Source organism: Orbicella faveolata, unplaced genomic scaffold (genome assembly GCF_042242905.1).
Source record: "Orbicella faveolata isolate gen_17 unplaced genomic scaffold, um_ofav_v1 contig_13, whole genome shotgun sequence".
Classification (NCBI taxonomy): domain Eukaryota; kingdom Metazoa; phylum Cnidaria; class Anthozoa; order Scleractinia; family Merulinidae; genus Orbicella; species Orbicella faveolata.
The window spans coordinates 10,502,190-10,519,694 of NW_028301540.1; the positions used below are offsets into that span (position 1 = coordinate 10,502,190).

Consider the following 17,505-nt stretch of genomic DNA (forward strand, 5'->3'; position numbering starts at 1 on the left):
GAACATTACACGTTAGCTCGAAGATATGAATTTCATGTTCTCATGGCAAGAACAATATCTCACTCGTTCGCTGTGCTCACTCGTGAGATATTGTTCTTGCCACCTGAACATAAAATTCATATTTTCTCGCTACCGTGTAATATCCTCTTTTTATCTAACGCAAAGCAACTTAGTAGGGGCTAGGGGCTAGACGACGAAAGCCTAACAAAGACTCACAACATGTACATCCAACCCACCCCAAATCTTACCACGGTGAGGGTAGAGTTTGTAACTCCGTTCAAGAGATAAACAATACATCAGACAAATATAAAGTTAACTATTTCTCGTTATTTCGAAACACTTTTAGATTTCCTCCCTGCACCTCTCCTCAACGTCCCCATTCCCATCACCGAAGAAAAATATCACGCATGATAACCAGTCATGCGCCGTGAGTCACACGCCGTGAGCCAAATCTCTTTGCATGATTACAAGTGTGGAATTAAAACTATTGTAGAAAACTGTTGCAATTTTTTAAGGAAATAAAGGGAATTACACCCATTCAATAGCAGTGTCGAAACTATTCATATTTCTTTTATTGGGCACCATGGATTCTTCGTGCGCATAATTGACGAAAAGATACACTATATTGCTAGAGAGTTCAGATAGTAAATCATGAATTCACTCATGAAGAATTGTATCATACGATTATATTCGTTGTATTCAATTTTTTTTTTCTCAAATTTCACGATCTGTTTATTCGAGGGATATATCCAAGGAAAGTTGGAAGGATAATTAAGATGATTTCCGCAGAACATTCAAGCAATAATGGCAAAAATCAAGTTACCAAAGAAACCTCATGGCATGGTAATATTTTGAATAAAGGTAAGAAGAACGTATCGAGCATTAAGCTCTCAAGCTGACACCGCGAGAGAAAATTGCGCTTGAAGTAATTCATATTTCAATAAAAACGGACGTTTCGCGTTGGTTGTTTAACACACACACACACATTAAGCATTCGTACAAGGCTTAAATTAAATTTCTCGAGAATGGTTGGGGATTTAATCGCGGGGTCACCTAAAGAAATGAATTATACTGAGATGTTTTAAATAGTATTCAAAAAGTTACCATGCTGTGAGTGGATTTTTAGTAAATAATTTTTGCACTCATTGCTCGAACTTTGAGCGGAATCCGTCTGAATTTTTCAAATCCATTGCGGTTTTTAATGATAAAGGGAATGGAATAGTATTTTACTGGCTAAGACTTATTTTCTCTACAATGGACACGCATTTGCATCTCATCCAAATATTATCTAGAAAAAAGGTCATATAACAGTTACAGTACACTAACATAACAAATGTATCTTTTCAGAACTCCAATTTTACCCACTTAAAACGCTTACAAGTTAAACTTACATGGCATAATTTCCATTAGAACACCATTTTTGAAAAAATATATATATATTACTCTAATAAAATCTTTTTCTCTCAGATTACAATGCAGTCCGTCACGTTGCCCAAATTAATCCATTTACTTACATTTCGCCGCATTCTGTCCATTGTTTACTTTGCTTTGAGTTCATTACGCTACCATGCAATTAAAATGTATTCTAGCTTGCTGCTTTTCGCCGACATTAATAACCAACATTAATTCCATCATGAAGTTATTCTGTTTTACAAAATAACTTCAGTTATGAAGTTATTCTGTTTTACAGGTGACACATGAAGCAATTAATTAGATTAGAATATTAGTGCTGGTGATTAAGCCTATGCGCGCTCCTTACAACAATAAATATTCCTTTCTTCCGTTGGCCTATACATCTTTGGAGAGATAGTGACAATCAAAAAAACTTAATGTGCCTTCGTGGCACTTTTGAGCGTCCGACACGACGAATTTTGCTTGCACTGAGGAAGTCGAATTTTCTTTGCCAGATTTTAAACTTTGCGATGGGCTTCACGAATTTGGCGCTGTTTGAAGCGATTATGATGATCCTGGGGTCTTAGCCTACGAAGAAAGTGTATAATGGAATAGTTCGGATAAACACCGTGTGCATTACGTCTTATCTTACGTTTTAGAGGTCGAATGCGAAATTTCGAAAATTCATCGCGACCAATACGTTGGACTCTACGTAAAATAGGTCGAGGGCTAAATGGAGGATCTAAAGACTTGACCACTTGACTACCATCATCTTCAACATCAGTTTCGTCTCCGTCGCTTTCATCATCGTACATGTCTTCCTCTTCAGATTTGTGGCTTTCATCATCCTCCAAGTCTTCCTCATCAGACCTGTCGCTTTCATCATCATCCAAATCCTCACTGAACTCGTCATTTTCCATGTCCATTCCATATTGACTGCAATCATAGTATAGATTTTGACCAGCAAAATGAGTACATCTAAAATAATCGTACGGGACTCGTCATTCAAAATATAATGCTAAATCTTTTCTGAGTCCTTTCTAATCTCATCCGTGTTCAGTAATACCAGGGTTGGTGCAAATCGTTTCGAGCTCAACCTGGCATCTTCGATCCTGAAAATCACTAAAGCCATTATCTACGATTGCTCATTTGTTAAGCCGCTAAGTTTCGAGCACTGTAAAACCTTGCCAAGCGACCCGCTTTTCACAAACCATTGTGTGTTTTCGCACATTACGTCTTTGGTTTTATTGCTGGCAACCTACCTTTTTTGATGCTGTGGTTTAAAGTCATCTGCAAAGTTACCAACGATTTCCTGCAGTTCAATGTTTTTCGCCTCGAAGTCGTCTTCGCTGAATGCACCTGCAAAGCTCACAGCAAACACGAATGCAGCGACTGCTAATGAGAGAAGTGTCCTCATCTTCGACAACTTGTGGCAACTGATGAAATGTAGCAAGCTGTGCCTCTTTTAAACTTGTCGTGGAGAAAAATATTGCACAGAGTTTTCTCCAAACCCTAATATTTTCGATATTGATTTTCAAGGTGACACAAGTCTCTCTGCTTACCTCAAGTATGCTGATAATATACAAAGCAATTATAAGTACCACACTTGGCGACGTGTCAACTTTATCACTATTGCAAACACTAATTTTCCTAATTCCCTTTAATTTTTTTCAGTGAATTTCACTACATGTATGTGAAAAGACCATGTATATTTCGTATTATAAAACGCGCGTAAACCAATACTATATATCGGTTAAATTGGCTTTTTTCATAAAATAGAGTACTTTAATATAATTTTGCATTTTAAAAACTGGATCATAATGGATGTTCTTTTAAATCAAGAGTTTTCATTATACCATGCTCTTGAGATATGGTGACTGTACGCGTAATTTTTGTGGGCGTTTTTATTTTTGTTTTGTTTTACCATAGTTTTCTATATTTGGGGGGCGTTTTAAATAATATAATTATTCCACCCGCGCTCGTCGGTTAAAGGATGATTAAAGCCAACTTAGGGCTACGTATACCTCGTCGGCTATCTATCGTGTCATATCAGCGCGCGCTCATAGAATAATTGTTAAATATACAGCGAAACCGTGCGAACAAGCGAGTGTTATGCCATACTGAACAGACCTCATGCGTCTTCATTGGCAACCAGAAAAACACAGCAAATACAAAGAATTCCAAGGAATAATTTTTAGAGCAAATTTTGCCTAGGAGCTTCGGGTTGGAGAAAGTCATCGAATTCATCGGCATGCCAGATTGTTGCTCAGATAATAAATCATTGTTATTGTTGTTGCTGTTTTTCTTTCTACAAACTGTTTTGTTCTGGTATTGCCCTAAAAAAAGTGACAGTCTTTGGGGCAATTTATCCTAACAGCGTACCCAGCCATTGTGAACAATAGTCAGTTGCTTATGAGGACATATACAAACATATATACACTGTACAAAAAAAAAAACGTCATACCTCAAGAAAGCGTCATCGATATCAGCATATCCAGTTGTTGTTACCTTATTGCAGGTACTTATTTCAGACCTCGCTTTCCAGAGGAGCTAGCAAGCTTTAAAACACAAGCATGGTCTGGTATTCAACTATATTACTTGCTTTTCAATAAGGCCAAAGGCAGACAGAATCTCTGCGATACGTACAGAAAGCGGCATCAAGCACGTTCATTTTTTGTGCCGTTTATGTTGCGGCTAAAGTAAAATACTGTATCTGTTTGACGCATATTAAGTTATCTAAAGGACTGCTCAGAATTTGCAGTTGATTGAAGAAAATGATGTTATTTGGTTACCCAATCTTTTATCGCTCAGACAAGCAAGATGACGTGTTCCATTTCTATGAAGCAATGTTCAAAATCTAATCATAGACAAAGCAAATATATTGTATATTAAGGTCAATTGTATATTAAGATCAAGGTAAATCTGCATTTTTTGCCTCTTGTAGTTTGGCCACAAGTCGAACTCAGAACACTCTATTCAAAAATTTATACGTATACTACGGGGCTACGTGATAACTCACTGGGATAAATAATTTATACACTGCAGAACACTTTTTATCTGGCACCAACGGTATAAATTAAAAAAAGAAACACTTAAGTACACTAACATGAAGCCACCGGCCAATATAACTTTAATCACATTTCAATAACACGCACACACAAAACAACTTCAATCATCTTTTCACTGCGTTCTAATTCAGGCACTATTCTATTACATCCAGCGGGGAAAATGAAAACATCTTTTGGTGATAGATCTTTTAGCGTAGCTGCGCCTACACCGTGGAACGCGCTCCCAGTAAGCCTGCTTAATATTGATTCCATTTTACTTTTTTAAATCTTGTCTTAAAACTTATCTTTTTAAGTTAGCTTTTAGCCTTAAGCGCTTAAATTACTTTATTATTGTTAAATTTAGTTTATGTACATATTTAGTATATTTTAATATTGCAATGCGCTTGTGATCATTGTATGTTAAAATGAGCAATATAAACTAATAGCTTATTATTATTATTATTATTATTATTATTATTGTTGTTGTTATTATTATTATTAAATTATTATGCATCTTCTTACAGTTTCCCTGCTTGCGAAAGAGACCAGCTCATTGAGAATTGCCTAAGGCATTGTTATTCACAGTTCTTTCCCCCTGAGAACATGATTATTCATATTTCGTTGCACCGCATGTATTCTATCGTTACTGAAATGTGGGTTGGTAAATCACTCCTCTGCAAGTCCATTATTTAACGAAGCAACGCATATGCAAGAGATTTGAAGCACTTATAGGACACTAATCCTAAAATCAACATTTTTGGATACCACAATAATGAACGCACGTCATGCACCCCTTAGGTCGCGGATTATAAAATTTCACGAAGACTTCAATGATCAAATATACCACGCAGTAAATCTGTTTTGAAACTTTGAACGTGAAATATATCTTTTGAGCTGAATAAAAATACCGATGATGATGATTACCAGAATGTTGCCGAACCGTTTACGATAATACGCCTAAAATGTCAGGGAAAGAAACTTCAAAGTATGGATTATAGGCTAAAAATGTGATCGAAGTTGCAACATGGAGTCGAAAAGGGTAACAATAGCCGGAAACGCTTTTGCTGTAATTCTTCTGATAGGGCAAAGTTAAAGCATTGATTTACAGACTAGAGTAAAATAAGTTCAGTAAAGCTTTATGCCCAAGTAAAATCCCGTACGAAATAGACAGGCAGACATGACGGATCAATTTACTCGAGATTTTTTGTTTTGTTTCATTTTCCTTTTTATTTTCCCTCACGTTTTCAGTGCTTTTTAGATTATTCTTAAAGATTTTGGGCACGTCTGAATAGTTTTGAGAAAATCAAAATATCCAAATTGGCAGATCCAACATGGCAGCTGTTCAGATGCCATGACGTATTTACCATGCAACATGACGTCATCATTGTCATTTTAACTGACAGGAAGTAGTTTTATGAAAGTACTATATACTCTCTAAGTTTTATCACTGTAAAAATATTATTGAAGTTACGGAGGAGGGGAGGAGTGGGGAGATTATCCCGTTCCTACACGCGGTCATAGAAGGTCAAAACAAGCCTGGTCTGAACAAGGTAAGGTCTTACAGTCTCACGATGACGATAAGCAACAAATATACTTAGTAACAGCTGGTTATTTTGATAAAGTAATCAGGTTTAAAAAGCAAAACTAAAAACAATACAATCATCATCAACAACTAGTAAGTCTGGCTTGTTTTTTCATGCTCGACTTAACAACTTTTCGGCGCAAAGATTCAATATTGACTGCTACTTTCTTTATGATACTTATATTTGTCGAAGAGAGAGAAAATAATTGCACCGTGGTCGACTGTTTATCTATTGACGAAGAGCTAAAAAAATAAGCAACAGGTTGAGTTGGTATCGGTGAGGTTATCATTATTTCTGTTTCACAAGAAAAAAAAGAACGCTTTTAAGAGTCGTTGTCAGAGAAAACCGGGCAGTACCAAAAGATCGAGGCCGGCCGTTGACATTCATCTTTTCACAGTATAAAAGCTATCCGAAAAGATTAACAACCATGACATTTGCCGAGATAGGGGTTCGTTCTTCTTCGAAATATCACCACATCATGATTTTGGCCTCTTAAGCGGTTTAAAATGATCGAAATTTCGGGCAACTTTAGGTGAGCCTAAAAGATACTTCCTACAAATTCCAGAAACTCTTATTTTGGTGAGATATTTGTTCCCTTATTAGTTGATTGAGAAATATTAGAGGTCTTTTGCACTAATTCTACGGTTTTCACGAGGTGCCAAATATCGCCGCCGAATCGTGAATGAGCGTGACCCAAATTTTAGCCATTTTCAGCGAGTCGTTTTTCAAAAGTGCGGCAGTTTATTTCCACAAAAAGACATTTTTGTGATAGTCTTGTTTTCCGTCTTGTTTTCCGTTTCATTTCCTTTGATATTACCTGGTGAGCGCAACTGACTTAGAACAACTTGCTGTGGAGCTGATTCAAAGGTCTCTTAAGATGTTTCGAAAACTCACACCCGGAAAAATCTGCTGAATTTAGCAGAATTAATCGAAGAATAAGGATCCGTAGTGTGTAGATATATATACTTGGTTTATAAACAATCATTGGATGAGGTTTTTGTGATATCCAGAATAATCAAGGTCGAGCTAGGGGTTATCAGCCGAAGCCGAAGGCTGAGGCTGATAACCCTTACCGAGACCCTGATTATTCTGGATATCACAAAAACCGAATCTAATAATTGTTTTATTACACATTGAACGAAATAAAATGGAAGTCATGTTTTTCCTTCTTCACCGACGGCAAGCAACACAAAGCGCGCGAACTTGACATGATTACCCGTGACCTTGAGTGTCCTTGACGTGTTATTGTATGATCTGAACAGCTGAAATAATACTACTTTCGTTCGAAACAGGAATAATGATAACCTCCCCGTGGTGGTGTGTTTATAGCCATCATGCAGGAAATGAGAGATTTAATCACATAAATATTGTCAAACGGGGAGTCGCGCTTGTCATCCATATTTACTAAGAAAGTTGCAAACCGAAAACCCAGTTTTGCGACCGAAGCCAACTCAACCTGTTACTTATTTCTAGCTCTCCGTCATTAGATAAACGGTCGACCACGGTGCAATTATTTTCTCTCTCTTCGACAAATATAAGTATCATAAAGACAGTCAATATTGAATCTTTGAACATCCGGAGCATCGTTTTTTTAAGAACTGGGTTAGTTGCGAATCTTCAATCCGGTTTCATCTTAAAGAAATGACGAGATAATCCAACTAGAACAGTCGAAATAACATGCGGACATTTTCCATTTAACCATATTCACAATTAAAAACCGGCGCAAATGAAAAAAAAAATTTAAAGCTCGGGGAAAATAGACAACTTCTTAAAAATACGAAATACGAGCCACTGAACCGAAAAGTTTGGAAATTCCGAGAAAATTAAATCACATCGAACAAACTTTCAAGCAAGAAATTATCGGAAATTCAGGGTGCATGCAGCTTGCACGGTTTACCCTTTTTTTTCTGCGGAAATTCAGAAAAGTGCTTTTCCACTCGCCATTGGATTTCCGGAAATTCAAACACCTGCACTGCGTGAGCTGGAGTGACAATACAGCAATGACATACGGAATTCCGGACGCTAATAAGTACAATTCGATGTCCCCTTCATTCAAGAGCTAAATGAACATGCAATACGCAAGTCACGGAAAAAATATCGAAGTATTAATTGAGAGCAGGAAAGAAACCGCAATCTACCAGGTTTTTATGTCGCGTAAGCTATTGACCCCATTTAGCTTTTGACACTGAGTTGAGGTGAAGGTCATTTCAAATATTTCATAGTAACTGAAGAAGAATTGTTGAGATTTAGGACGCTGTCCACTCAACCAAGAGTTACCAAACTTTCGAATCGGTGGCAAAATACGACAAATTTTTCTTCGAAAGTTTTCTGAAAATCCTAAATTTGCTGAATTCCTAATCGCGAACCATGGGGCCCAAAGTTCCGGATATTCAGAGAGGAAAACGAAATGAAACAGAAATTCTCAGTGAGAAATGTTCCAAAGTTGTGTACACCTCGTGAGGTAATACTCTTTTCTGGTAATTCACCACAATCTAGTTCCCATAATCATAAGCAGCTTATAAAAAAAAGCAGCTTTTTAAACAGTGTTCTATGATTTTCCTGAGAATGGAGCGATATTAGGACCTCTCGAAATGAAATATACAAAACGATTAATGTGACATGAGTATGACGCTTCAGGCAATGTCAACGGAAGTGGATAACGGCAGATGAACAAAACTTGAAAAACTCAACTCTGAGCAACTCACTTGGCCAGCTTAAGGAGAGAGGAACAAAAGTGTACCTTGGGATGTTTTAATTTTCCATCTTATTCTAGTAGGAACACTTAAACTACTTTGTGCATTAAACAAATGCAGTAGATAATATTACCGACGTAAAATTTCGACTTCAAACGTTTTTTTTTTTTTTTTTTTTTTTTTTTTTTTTACCCAATTAATTTTAGTCACCAATATGCAATCTTAAAAGGCCATTTGATCCTTTTCTATGGCATAAGTAGCACTGAGGTGATAAGGGAAGAAAATAAAATATAGCACAAAAAAAAAACTAAAGGGGCGGTAAAAGTGATAATTAAAAGAAAAAAGAAAGAGGAAAAAAGAGGAGGGGTGTGACAAAACCCTGGCAAAAAGTGGAAATCCACGTTTTGTTTCCAGCATCGCCCAAGGTATTAGCTACAGCAGCGAACGTAATTCAAGAAATATAATTCCTTGAAACGTTGATCAAAATAAGCATTTATTTTGATTTAACAACTGCCCAGCAGCTTACAAACTTGCATTTACGAATTACTATGATGGTTCCCTTGTATTTAACTTGTATTTGTGAATTCCTATGATGTTTACCACTATAGTATTATTTCAAATCACTTCCCCTGACCAAGCCTGAATTATGCCCAGCTTAACCACGGAAGACACGACCAATTTTGCGTCCGATACGTCGAACTGTGCGTCCGACACGTCGAACTAAGCGTCCGATACGACGAACTGTACGTGGGACACGTCGAATTATGCGTCGTGCATTACGACCAATACGACGTACAACGCCTCTTAAAGGGTCGGAAGACCTTTCAATGGCAGTATTGCCTTCTTCGTCTTCTTCTTGGTCTTCGTCTCTGTCGTTGTCATCTTCATCATCAAAGTCATCTTCATCATTCTCTTCATCTTCCGTGGCCATCCCATAGTCACTGCAATCATAATATCAAATTTCAGTAGCATGCAATAATGAGAAAGCCTTAGAGGTTTAGTGATTATAAAGGTAGCCTGCCATATATCTGGAAGAAAACTGGCAGTTTTGTGGGGGGAAAAGGAAACAAGCGCCAGATTTTGTCTCGGGGAAGATGTCAACCAAAACAAAACAAAACAAAGTCAAAAACAAAATCGTTGAAAATTAATTGAAGCTGTGCTCGCTACTTCTATACTTACTATGGACAAAACAGTCTGTTAATTGTTGATAAGACAGCAAATTATGTTTTAGACGGCTGATGTCAAACTCGTGTCCAGCGTATGAAATATGATGGTGGAAAAAGAAAATACTAAAATGCACTTTCACATGTTACACGATGAGCTTTGTTTCAAACGTGTATTAATGACTGACTCAAATTCCTTCCGTATTAATGCTACCGTTTTCCCCTTTTACTACCAGCATCATACCTTTTTAGATTCTCTCGTTCAAAGTCATCCGCTAATTCATCTGCAATGTCCTTTAGCCCGTTGTCTTGTGCCCCCAAATCATCATCGGCTAAAGGATCTCCAAAGCCCACAGCTAGGACTAAGCCAACTACAGCTAATAGGAGAATTGTCCTCATTCTTGATTGCTTGTTGCGACTAATAAAAAGTGCGGAGAATTGCTTCTTTTAAACACATTTAGGCGAATAGCATTGTGAAGCTGCTTTCTTACTTAGAGGTAAGCTATGTTCATAGACCGTTTAAACTTTTACTGATTCAATAAAACGCTCACAATGTACGATTACAATATTGAACATTTTCTCAATATTTTATATGAGTTCTGCACAGTTACTAATGCCAGTCGGCGTTTTGTTTATTTTGTATACAACTTTTTTGACTCGTATTGCCTTTGTTTCTTGAGCCTCACTTGGTAAACCAGTTGCCAAGCTTTAAAATGCATGCTACGTTTTGAAATTGAGATATACTGTTTGCTTCTAAAATAGAAAAGTCTGACTGACCGTTCATCTTCAATACATGTAAATGCGATATACGTAAAACCATCATGTATTGCAGTTCTACCTGCTGAATGTTTATCTATACTCTGTCCTGATGGTTAAAATTCAAGTAGCGTCAACACTTGAAGGGGCCAGGGATGTGGGTAGTAGGAAAAACGCAAATATGAGGCAGGTAAGGCGCAAAGATGATGTAAGGATGACTCAGCCCTTACCTCCTACTAATGTGGCCCGGGTTCGATTCCGGGCCCGGTTACGATTAGTTGATTGAGCTTGTTGTTGGCTCTCGCCTTACTCCAAGGGTTTCTCTCCGGGTTCACCCTTTTTTTCCTCCTTCTGCAAAAGCAACGTCTCTAAATTCTTATTTAAGCAGGATTGAGGACTCGCATGAAAACCCACTAAGGCTGATGTGACTTTTTTTTATAAATAAAGTAATTTAATCTCATTTATGGAAATAAATACATCTTTAAGTTATTTTATTTAGTTATTTTTACTTATTATTCTGTGGATACATGAGGCTCACGTTTTCCTTTCCATACGAAACACAATATCTAGATGAGGTTAATATGCTATGAGATAACTTATATTGCTAAATTAAAGTCGAAGTTAAGTGGTTCTCCCATTATTTTCCAAAACAGAGGAAACGCGTAGCCTTATACACGAAATAATTAACACATTAAGGGTAACACGATGAACCAATTTAGAAAACAAATCAACAGGAAAAAGAAGATATTCACCAAGCAACAAAAGTATATGTACTAAATTTTTAAGCTGCCGCAAAAACATTTGCGTTTGTAGTAATAGGACATAAGATTAGAACTCAATAATTCAAAGACCTACAGACAAGAATAATATTTTGACGTAGAAATAAACCTGACCTTGCGGGTTTATACAATTTAAGGGAAAAATGACTTTGAAATTTTACAAAACCAGCAGTGACAACCCTACACATGTAGATCTTATATCAGTGCGCTTCTTCGGTATGGTTCTCAGACACAGAAAGGCGCGTACATTATTATCTTTCTTAAATAACTTTAATATTCGTTTGTTAGTGCTAATTGTATCTCTTGACTGCAAATATATAAACATGTACGCTGTTAGCCTGCGTGGCAGGCGTTCATTTCCAGAAGCACGCGAATGAAGGTAAACTGCGAGCAACTGGGAAAACTAAAGAGCTCTTTTTTGCTCACCCGCTTCGCTTTCCTCACCCCCAGGTGCTCGTTTCCTCAATCTCCCCGCCGCCTGGAATAATAATAGGAAACGTCTGTCACGCAGGCTAGCTCGCCGTCAACGCTGAAAACGTGCAACGACAATTCAATTTGAGATTTATAATACTACTGAAAAACAATGTAACTTTTAGAAAGTTTACCCTTATATTCCGTGAGCTGTTAACAAAATTACTTATCGCCAACAGAAAGAAATCCTATTTTTAACTTGTTTCGTGAGAAACTTCACTTTCGTTAAGCAGCTCTCCCGACCACTACTAGTTGCGCAACATTAATGCTAGATCTTTTTTATCTGAAGCAGAGTTTAGCCCAATACTTCTTTGCAATTATTTTCTTGTTTTTGTGTTTGTTTTTGAATGATCTCTTCAATGAGACAAGTACCATTAAAAACTAGTTCTTAATTGGTTTTGAGACACACGCACAATATAACTTTAAACATCACATACACATTTTATAATTTCACGAAAACAAGTACCAAATGTAGCTCGTAAAAGTCTGTTTTCAAACTCTGTACAACTAAATGAAAGAGAATAGACAAATAATTCTGACTGACAATAGAGCTTTTTATGTGAAACAGTATTATTAGTTTTATCACACTAACAATCTGCATAGTTGGAATATGACAGAATTAAGAGAAAGCCCCTCGTCGAAATTTCGATAATAAGAAGCATTACTCACCAAAAATGCTCTCATTGCAAAGCTTCTAATAAGGGAAAATAAAAATATGACTTCACTAAAAAGAATACGAACAAGACAAATTTACGTTTACGAGGGTTACGGGCAAGCATGATCCAATACAGAAAATTCGGAACTTATCTATTTCTAGTGTTGACCCATTATCCAATAGTTGAATTTACGAGAAATTCATGCAATGACAAAGTTAAATATCAAATATATAAAGGTATGAAAAGATAACCCAAGTAGAACGACTGACGAGATATGCCTTTCCCTGCCAGCTCCGTGGTCTTTTATTTACTTCTAATATAATAAATTTGAAGATAAGTTAAAATGTCGCTTTAGGCAATGATGGCGCTTGGATGAGTAGAAACTGAGCTTATTTCACAATCAGTTGTAAAAGTAATAGAATGCCAGTGTAATTTCATAAACCTACGTGAGAGGCAAGTTTCCTTAACAACTCGTACGTGTATCAAGATAAAATTAGAGTTTGGAATGATTAGTGCCGGAAGAAAACCCAGAGAACAAGTAAAGAAAACTTGGAGCAAAACACATTTTCCAGGCTTCGGGGAGATTGAGCAAACGAACACCTAGGGTGAGGCAAAATTTGGGAGAAGTGCATACAATTATGAGCAAGCCTTATAAGTTTAGTGATTATTAGAGTAGCATGCCATATATCTGAAAGAAAACCGGGATTTTTGTGGGGAGAAAGGAGACGAGCGCCAGGTTTTGTCTCGGGGAAGATGTCAACCAAAACAAAACAAAACAAAGTCAAAAACAAAATCGTGGAAAATTAATTGAAGCTGTGCTCGCTACTTCTATACTTACTATGGACAAAACAGTCTGTTAATTGTTGATAAGACAGCAAATTATGTTTTAGACGGCTGATGTCAAACTCGTGTCCAGCGTATGAAATATGATGGTGGAAAAAGAAAATACTAAAATGCACTTTCACATATTACACGATGAGCTTTGTTTCAAACGTGTATTAATGACTGACTCAAATTCCTTCCGTATTAATGCTACCGTTTTCCCCTTTTACTACCAGCATCATACCTTTTTAGATTCTCTCGTTCAAAGTCATCCGCTAATTCATCTGCAATGTCCTTTAGCCCGTTGTCTTGTGCCCCCAAATCATCATCGGCTAAAGGATCTCCAAAGCCCACAGCTAGGACTAAGCCAACTACAGCTAATAGGAGAATTGTCCTCATTCTTGATTGCTTGTTGCGACTAATAAAAAGTGCGGAGAATTGCTTCTTTTAAACACATTTAGGCGAATAGCATTGTGAAGCTGCTTTCTTACACGTCATAGTATTTTTTTTTATATTTAATGCAGTACCCCTTTTTTTAGAAAAAAATCAATTTTGTAATTAATCCCCCACTATGTTCTAAAACGGAAATGCCGTATATTTGATCGAAGAAAATTAAGAGAAGCGTTTTCACTCTAAAATCACCAGAATAATAAATATATTCTGCCTGAGCCGTAAAACAATATTGTTATAAAAAATAGTGTTTGTAACGTTCTCAGTTCTAGATACCCCCATTGCTGATTTGTTTCTTTTGTAGATAGATTTCAAACCCCACTCACATGCAATATTCTAAATGAATGGTTTTCTTTTTTTTAAATTCGTAAATTCATTTCATTAGATCATTGCAGTAGTTAGCTTTTTTAAAGATTGTATTTGCTCTTATTGTTCTGTCAGTAAACTTAGAGGTAAGCTATGTTCATAGACCGTTTAAACTTTTACTGATTCAATAAAACGCTCACAATGTACGATTACAATATTGAACATTTTCTCAATATTTTATATGAGTTCTGCACAGTTACTAATGCCAGTCGGCGTTTTGTTTATTTTGTATACAACTTTTTTGACTCGTATTGCCTTTGTTTCTTGAGCCTCACTTGGTAAACCAGTTGCCAAGCTTTAAAATGCATGCTACGTTTTGAAATTGAGATATACTGTTTGCTTCTAAAATAGAAAAGTCTGACTGACCGTTTATCTTCAATACATGTAAATGCGATATACGTAAAACCATCATGTATTGCAGTTCTACCTGCTGAATGTTTATCTATACTCTGTCCTGATGGTTAAAATTCAAGTAGCGTCAACACTTGAAGGGGCCAGGGATGTGGGTAGTAGGAAAAACGCAAATATGAGGCAGGTAAGGCGCAAAGATGATGTAAGGATGACTCAGCCCTTACCTCCTACTAATGTGGCCCGGGTTCGATTCCGGGCCCGGTTACGATTAGTTGATTGAGCTTGTTGTTGGCTCTCGCCTTACTCCAAGGGTTTCTCTCCGGGTTCACCCTTTTTTTCCTCCTTCTGCAAAAGCAACGTCTCTAAATTCTTATTTGAGCAGGATTGAGGACTCGCATGAAAACCCACTAAGGCTGATGTGACTTTTTTTATAAATAGAGTAATTTAATCTCATTTATGGAAATAAATACATCTTTAAGTTATTTTATTTAGTTATTTTTACTTATTATTCTGTGGATACATGAGGCTCACGTTTTCCTTTCCATACGAAACACAATATCTAGATGAGGTTAATATGCTATGAGATAACTTATATTGCTAAATTAAAGTCGAAGTTAAGTGGTTCTCCCATTATTTTCCAAAACAGAGGAAACGCGTAGCCTTATACACGAAATAATTAACACATTAAGGGTAACACGATGAACCAATTTAGAAAACAAATCAACAGGAAAAAGAAGATATTCACCAAGCAACAAAAGTATATGTACTAAATTTTTAAGCTGCCGCAAAAACATTTGCGTTTGTAGTAATAGGACATAAGATTAGAACTCAATAATTCAAAGACCTACAGACAAGAATAATATTGTGACGTAGGAATAAACCTGACCTTGCGGGTTTATACAATTTAAGGGAAAAATGACTTTGAAATTTTACAAAACCAGCAGTGACAACCCTACACATGTAGATCTTATATCAGTGCGCTTCTTCGGTATGGTTCTCAGACACAGAAAGGCGCGTACATTATTATCTTTCTTAAATAACTTTAATATTCGTTTGTTAGTGCTAATTGTATCTCTTGACTGCAAATATATAAACATGTACGCTGTTAGCCTGCGTAGCAGGCGTTCATTTCCAGAAGCACGCGAATGAAGGTAAACTGCGAGCAACTGCGAAAAATAAGGAGCTCTTCTTTGCACACCCCCTTCGCCTTCCTCACCCCAGGCGCTCGTTTCCTCAGTCTCCCCGCCGCCTGGAATAATAATAGGAAACGTCTGTCACGCAGGCTAGCTCGCCGTCAACGCTGAAAACGTGCAACGACAATTCAATTTGAGATTTATAATACTACTGAAAAACAATGTAACTTTTAGAAAGTTTACCCTTATATTCCGTGAGCTGTTAACAAAATTACTTATCGCCAACAGAAAGAAATCCTATTTTTAACTTGTTTCGTGAGAAACTTCACTTTCGTTAAGCAGCTCTCCCGACCACTACTAGTTGCGCAACATTAATGCTAGATCTTTTTTATTTGAAGCAGAGTTTAGCCCATTTCTTCTTTGCAATTATTTTCTTGTTTTTGTGTTTGTTTTTGAATGATCTCTTCAATGAGACAAGTACCATTAAAAACTAGTTCTTAATTGGTTTTGAGACACACGCACAATATAACTTTAAACATCACATGCATATTTTATAATTTCACGAAAACAAGTATCAAATGTAGCTCGTAACAGTCTGCTTTCAAACTCTGTACAACTAAATGAAAGAGAATAGACAAATAATTCTGACTGACAATAGAGCTTTTTTATGTGAAACAGTATTATTAGTATTATCACAGTAACAATCCGCATAGTTGAAATATGACAGAATTAAGAGAAAGCCCCTCGTCGAAATTTCGATAATAAGAAGCACAGAACGTGTGCGCACTAACAAAATTAGGCAGCGTCCTTAACTGCAACTACATAGCCTACGTAGCAGGCGTTCATTTCCAGAAGCACGCGAATGGAGGTGAACTACGAGCAAGTGCGAAATATAAGGAGCTCTTTTTTGCTCACCCTATTCCCTTTCCTCACCCCAGGCGCTCGTTTTGCTCAATCTCCCCGCCGCCTGGAAAAATGAAAGGAAACGTCTGCCACGCAGGCTAGCTCGCCGTCAACGCTGAAAACGTGCTGAACGACAATTCAATTTGAGATTTACAACGCTACTGAAAAACAATGTAACGTTGAGAAAATTTAACTTTCTATTCCATGAGCTGTTAATAGAACTACTTAGTGCCAACAGAAATTATTCGTATTTTTAACTTTTTTGGTGAGAAAATTCCATTTCGTTAATCAGCTCTCTCGACCACTACTAGTTGCATTTTGCGCAACATTAATGCCAGATCTTTTTTATCTGAAGCAGAGCTTAGCCCAATACTTCTTTTGCAATCCTTTTCATGTTTTTGTGTTTGTTTTTGAATGATCTAGGAACTTATCTATTTCTAGTGTTGACCCATTATCCAATAGTTGAATTTACGAGAAATTCATGCAATGACAAAGTTAAATATCAAATATATAAAGGTATGAAAAGATAACTCAAGTAGAACGACTGATGAAATATGCCTTTCCCTGCCAGCTCCGTGGTCTTTTATTTACTTCTAGTATAAAGTGTCGCTTTAGGCAATGATGACGCTTGGATGAGTAGAAACTAAGCTTATTTCACAATCAGTTGTAAAAGTAATAGAATGCCAGTGTAATTTCATAAACCTACGTGAGAGGCAAGTTTCCTTAACAACTCGTACGTGTATCAAGATAAAATTAGAGTTTGGAATGATTAGTGCCGGAAGAAAACCCAGAGAACAAGTAAAGAAAACTTGGAGCAAAAGACATTTTCCAGGCTTCGGGGAGATTGAGCAAACGAACGCCTAGGGTGAGGCAAAATTTGGGAGAAGTGGGGAGGGCTAAGCAAAAAAGAGCTCCTTATGTTTCGCACTTGCTCGTAGTT

The 17,505-nt window shown here is 36.9% G+C and overlaps 1 protein-coding gene across 1 annotated transcript; it reads right to left on the minus strand.

The window, feature by feature from the left end:
- Positions 1–550: 550 nt before the first annotated feature.
- LOC149114939 (uncharacterized) lies at positions 551–2,892 on the minus strand. The gene is made up of 2 exons (XM_089284602.1): positions 2,655–2,892; positions 551–2,328 (listed from the first exon to the last, which is right to left on the minus strand). Exons 1-2 carry the CDS (start codon positions 2,807–2,809, stop codon positions 1,911–1,913), a joined length of 573 nt encoding a protein of 190 aa, XP_089140728.1. The 5' UTR covers positions 2,810–2,892; the 3' UTR covers positions 551–1,910.
- Between the last annotated feature and the right edge of the window lie 14,613 nt (positions 2,893–17,505).

What these genes read in the sequence shown, in the direction of transcription:
- LOC149114939 (XM_089284602.1), bottom strand. Translation starts at nt 2,809, where the DNA reads ATGAGGACACTTCTCTCATTAGCAGTCGCTGCATTCGTGTTTGCTGTG. An exon ending in AAACCACAGCATCAAAAAAG is followed by an intron (nt 2,329 to 2,654) that starts GTAGGTTGCCAG and finishes CTATGATTGCAG; the next exon opens with TCAATATGGAATGGACATGG.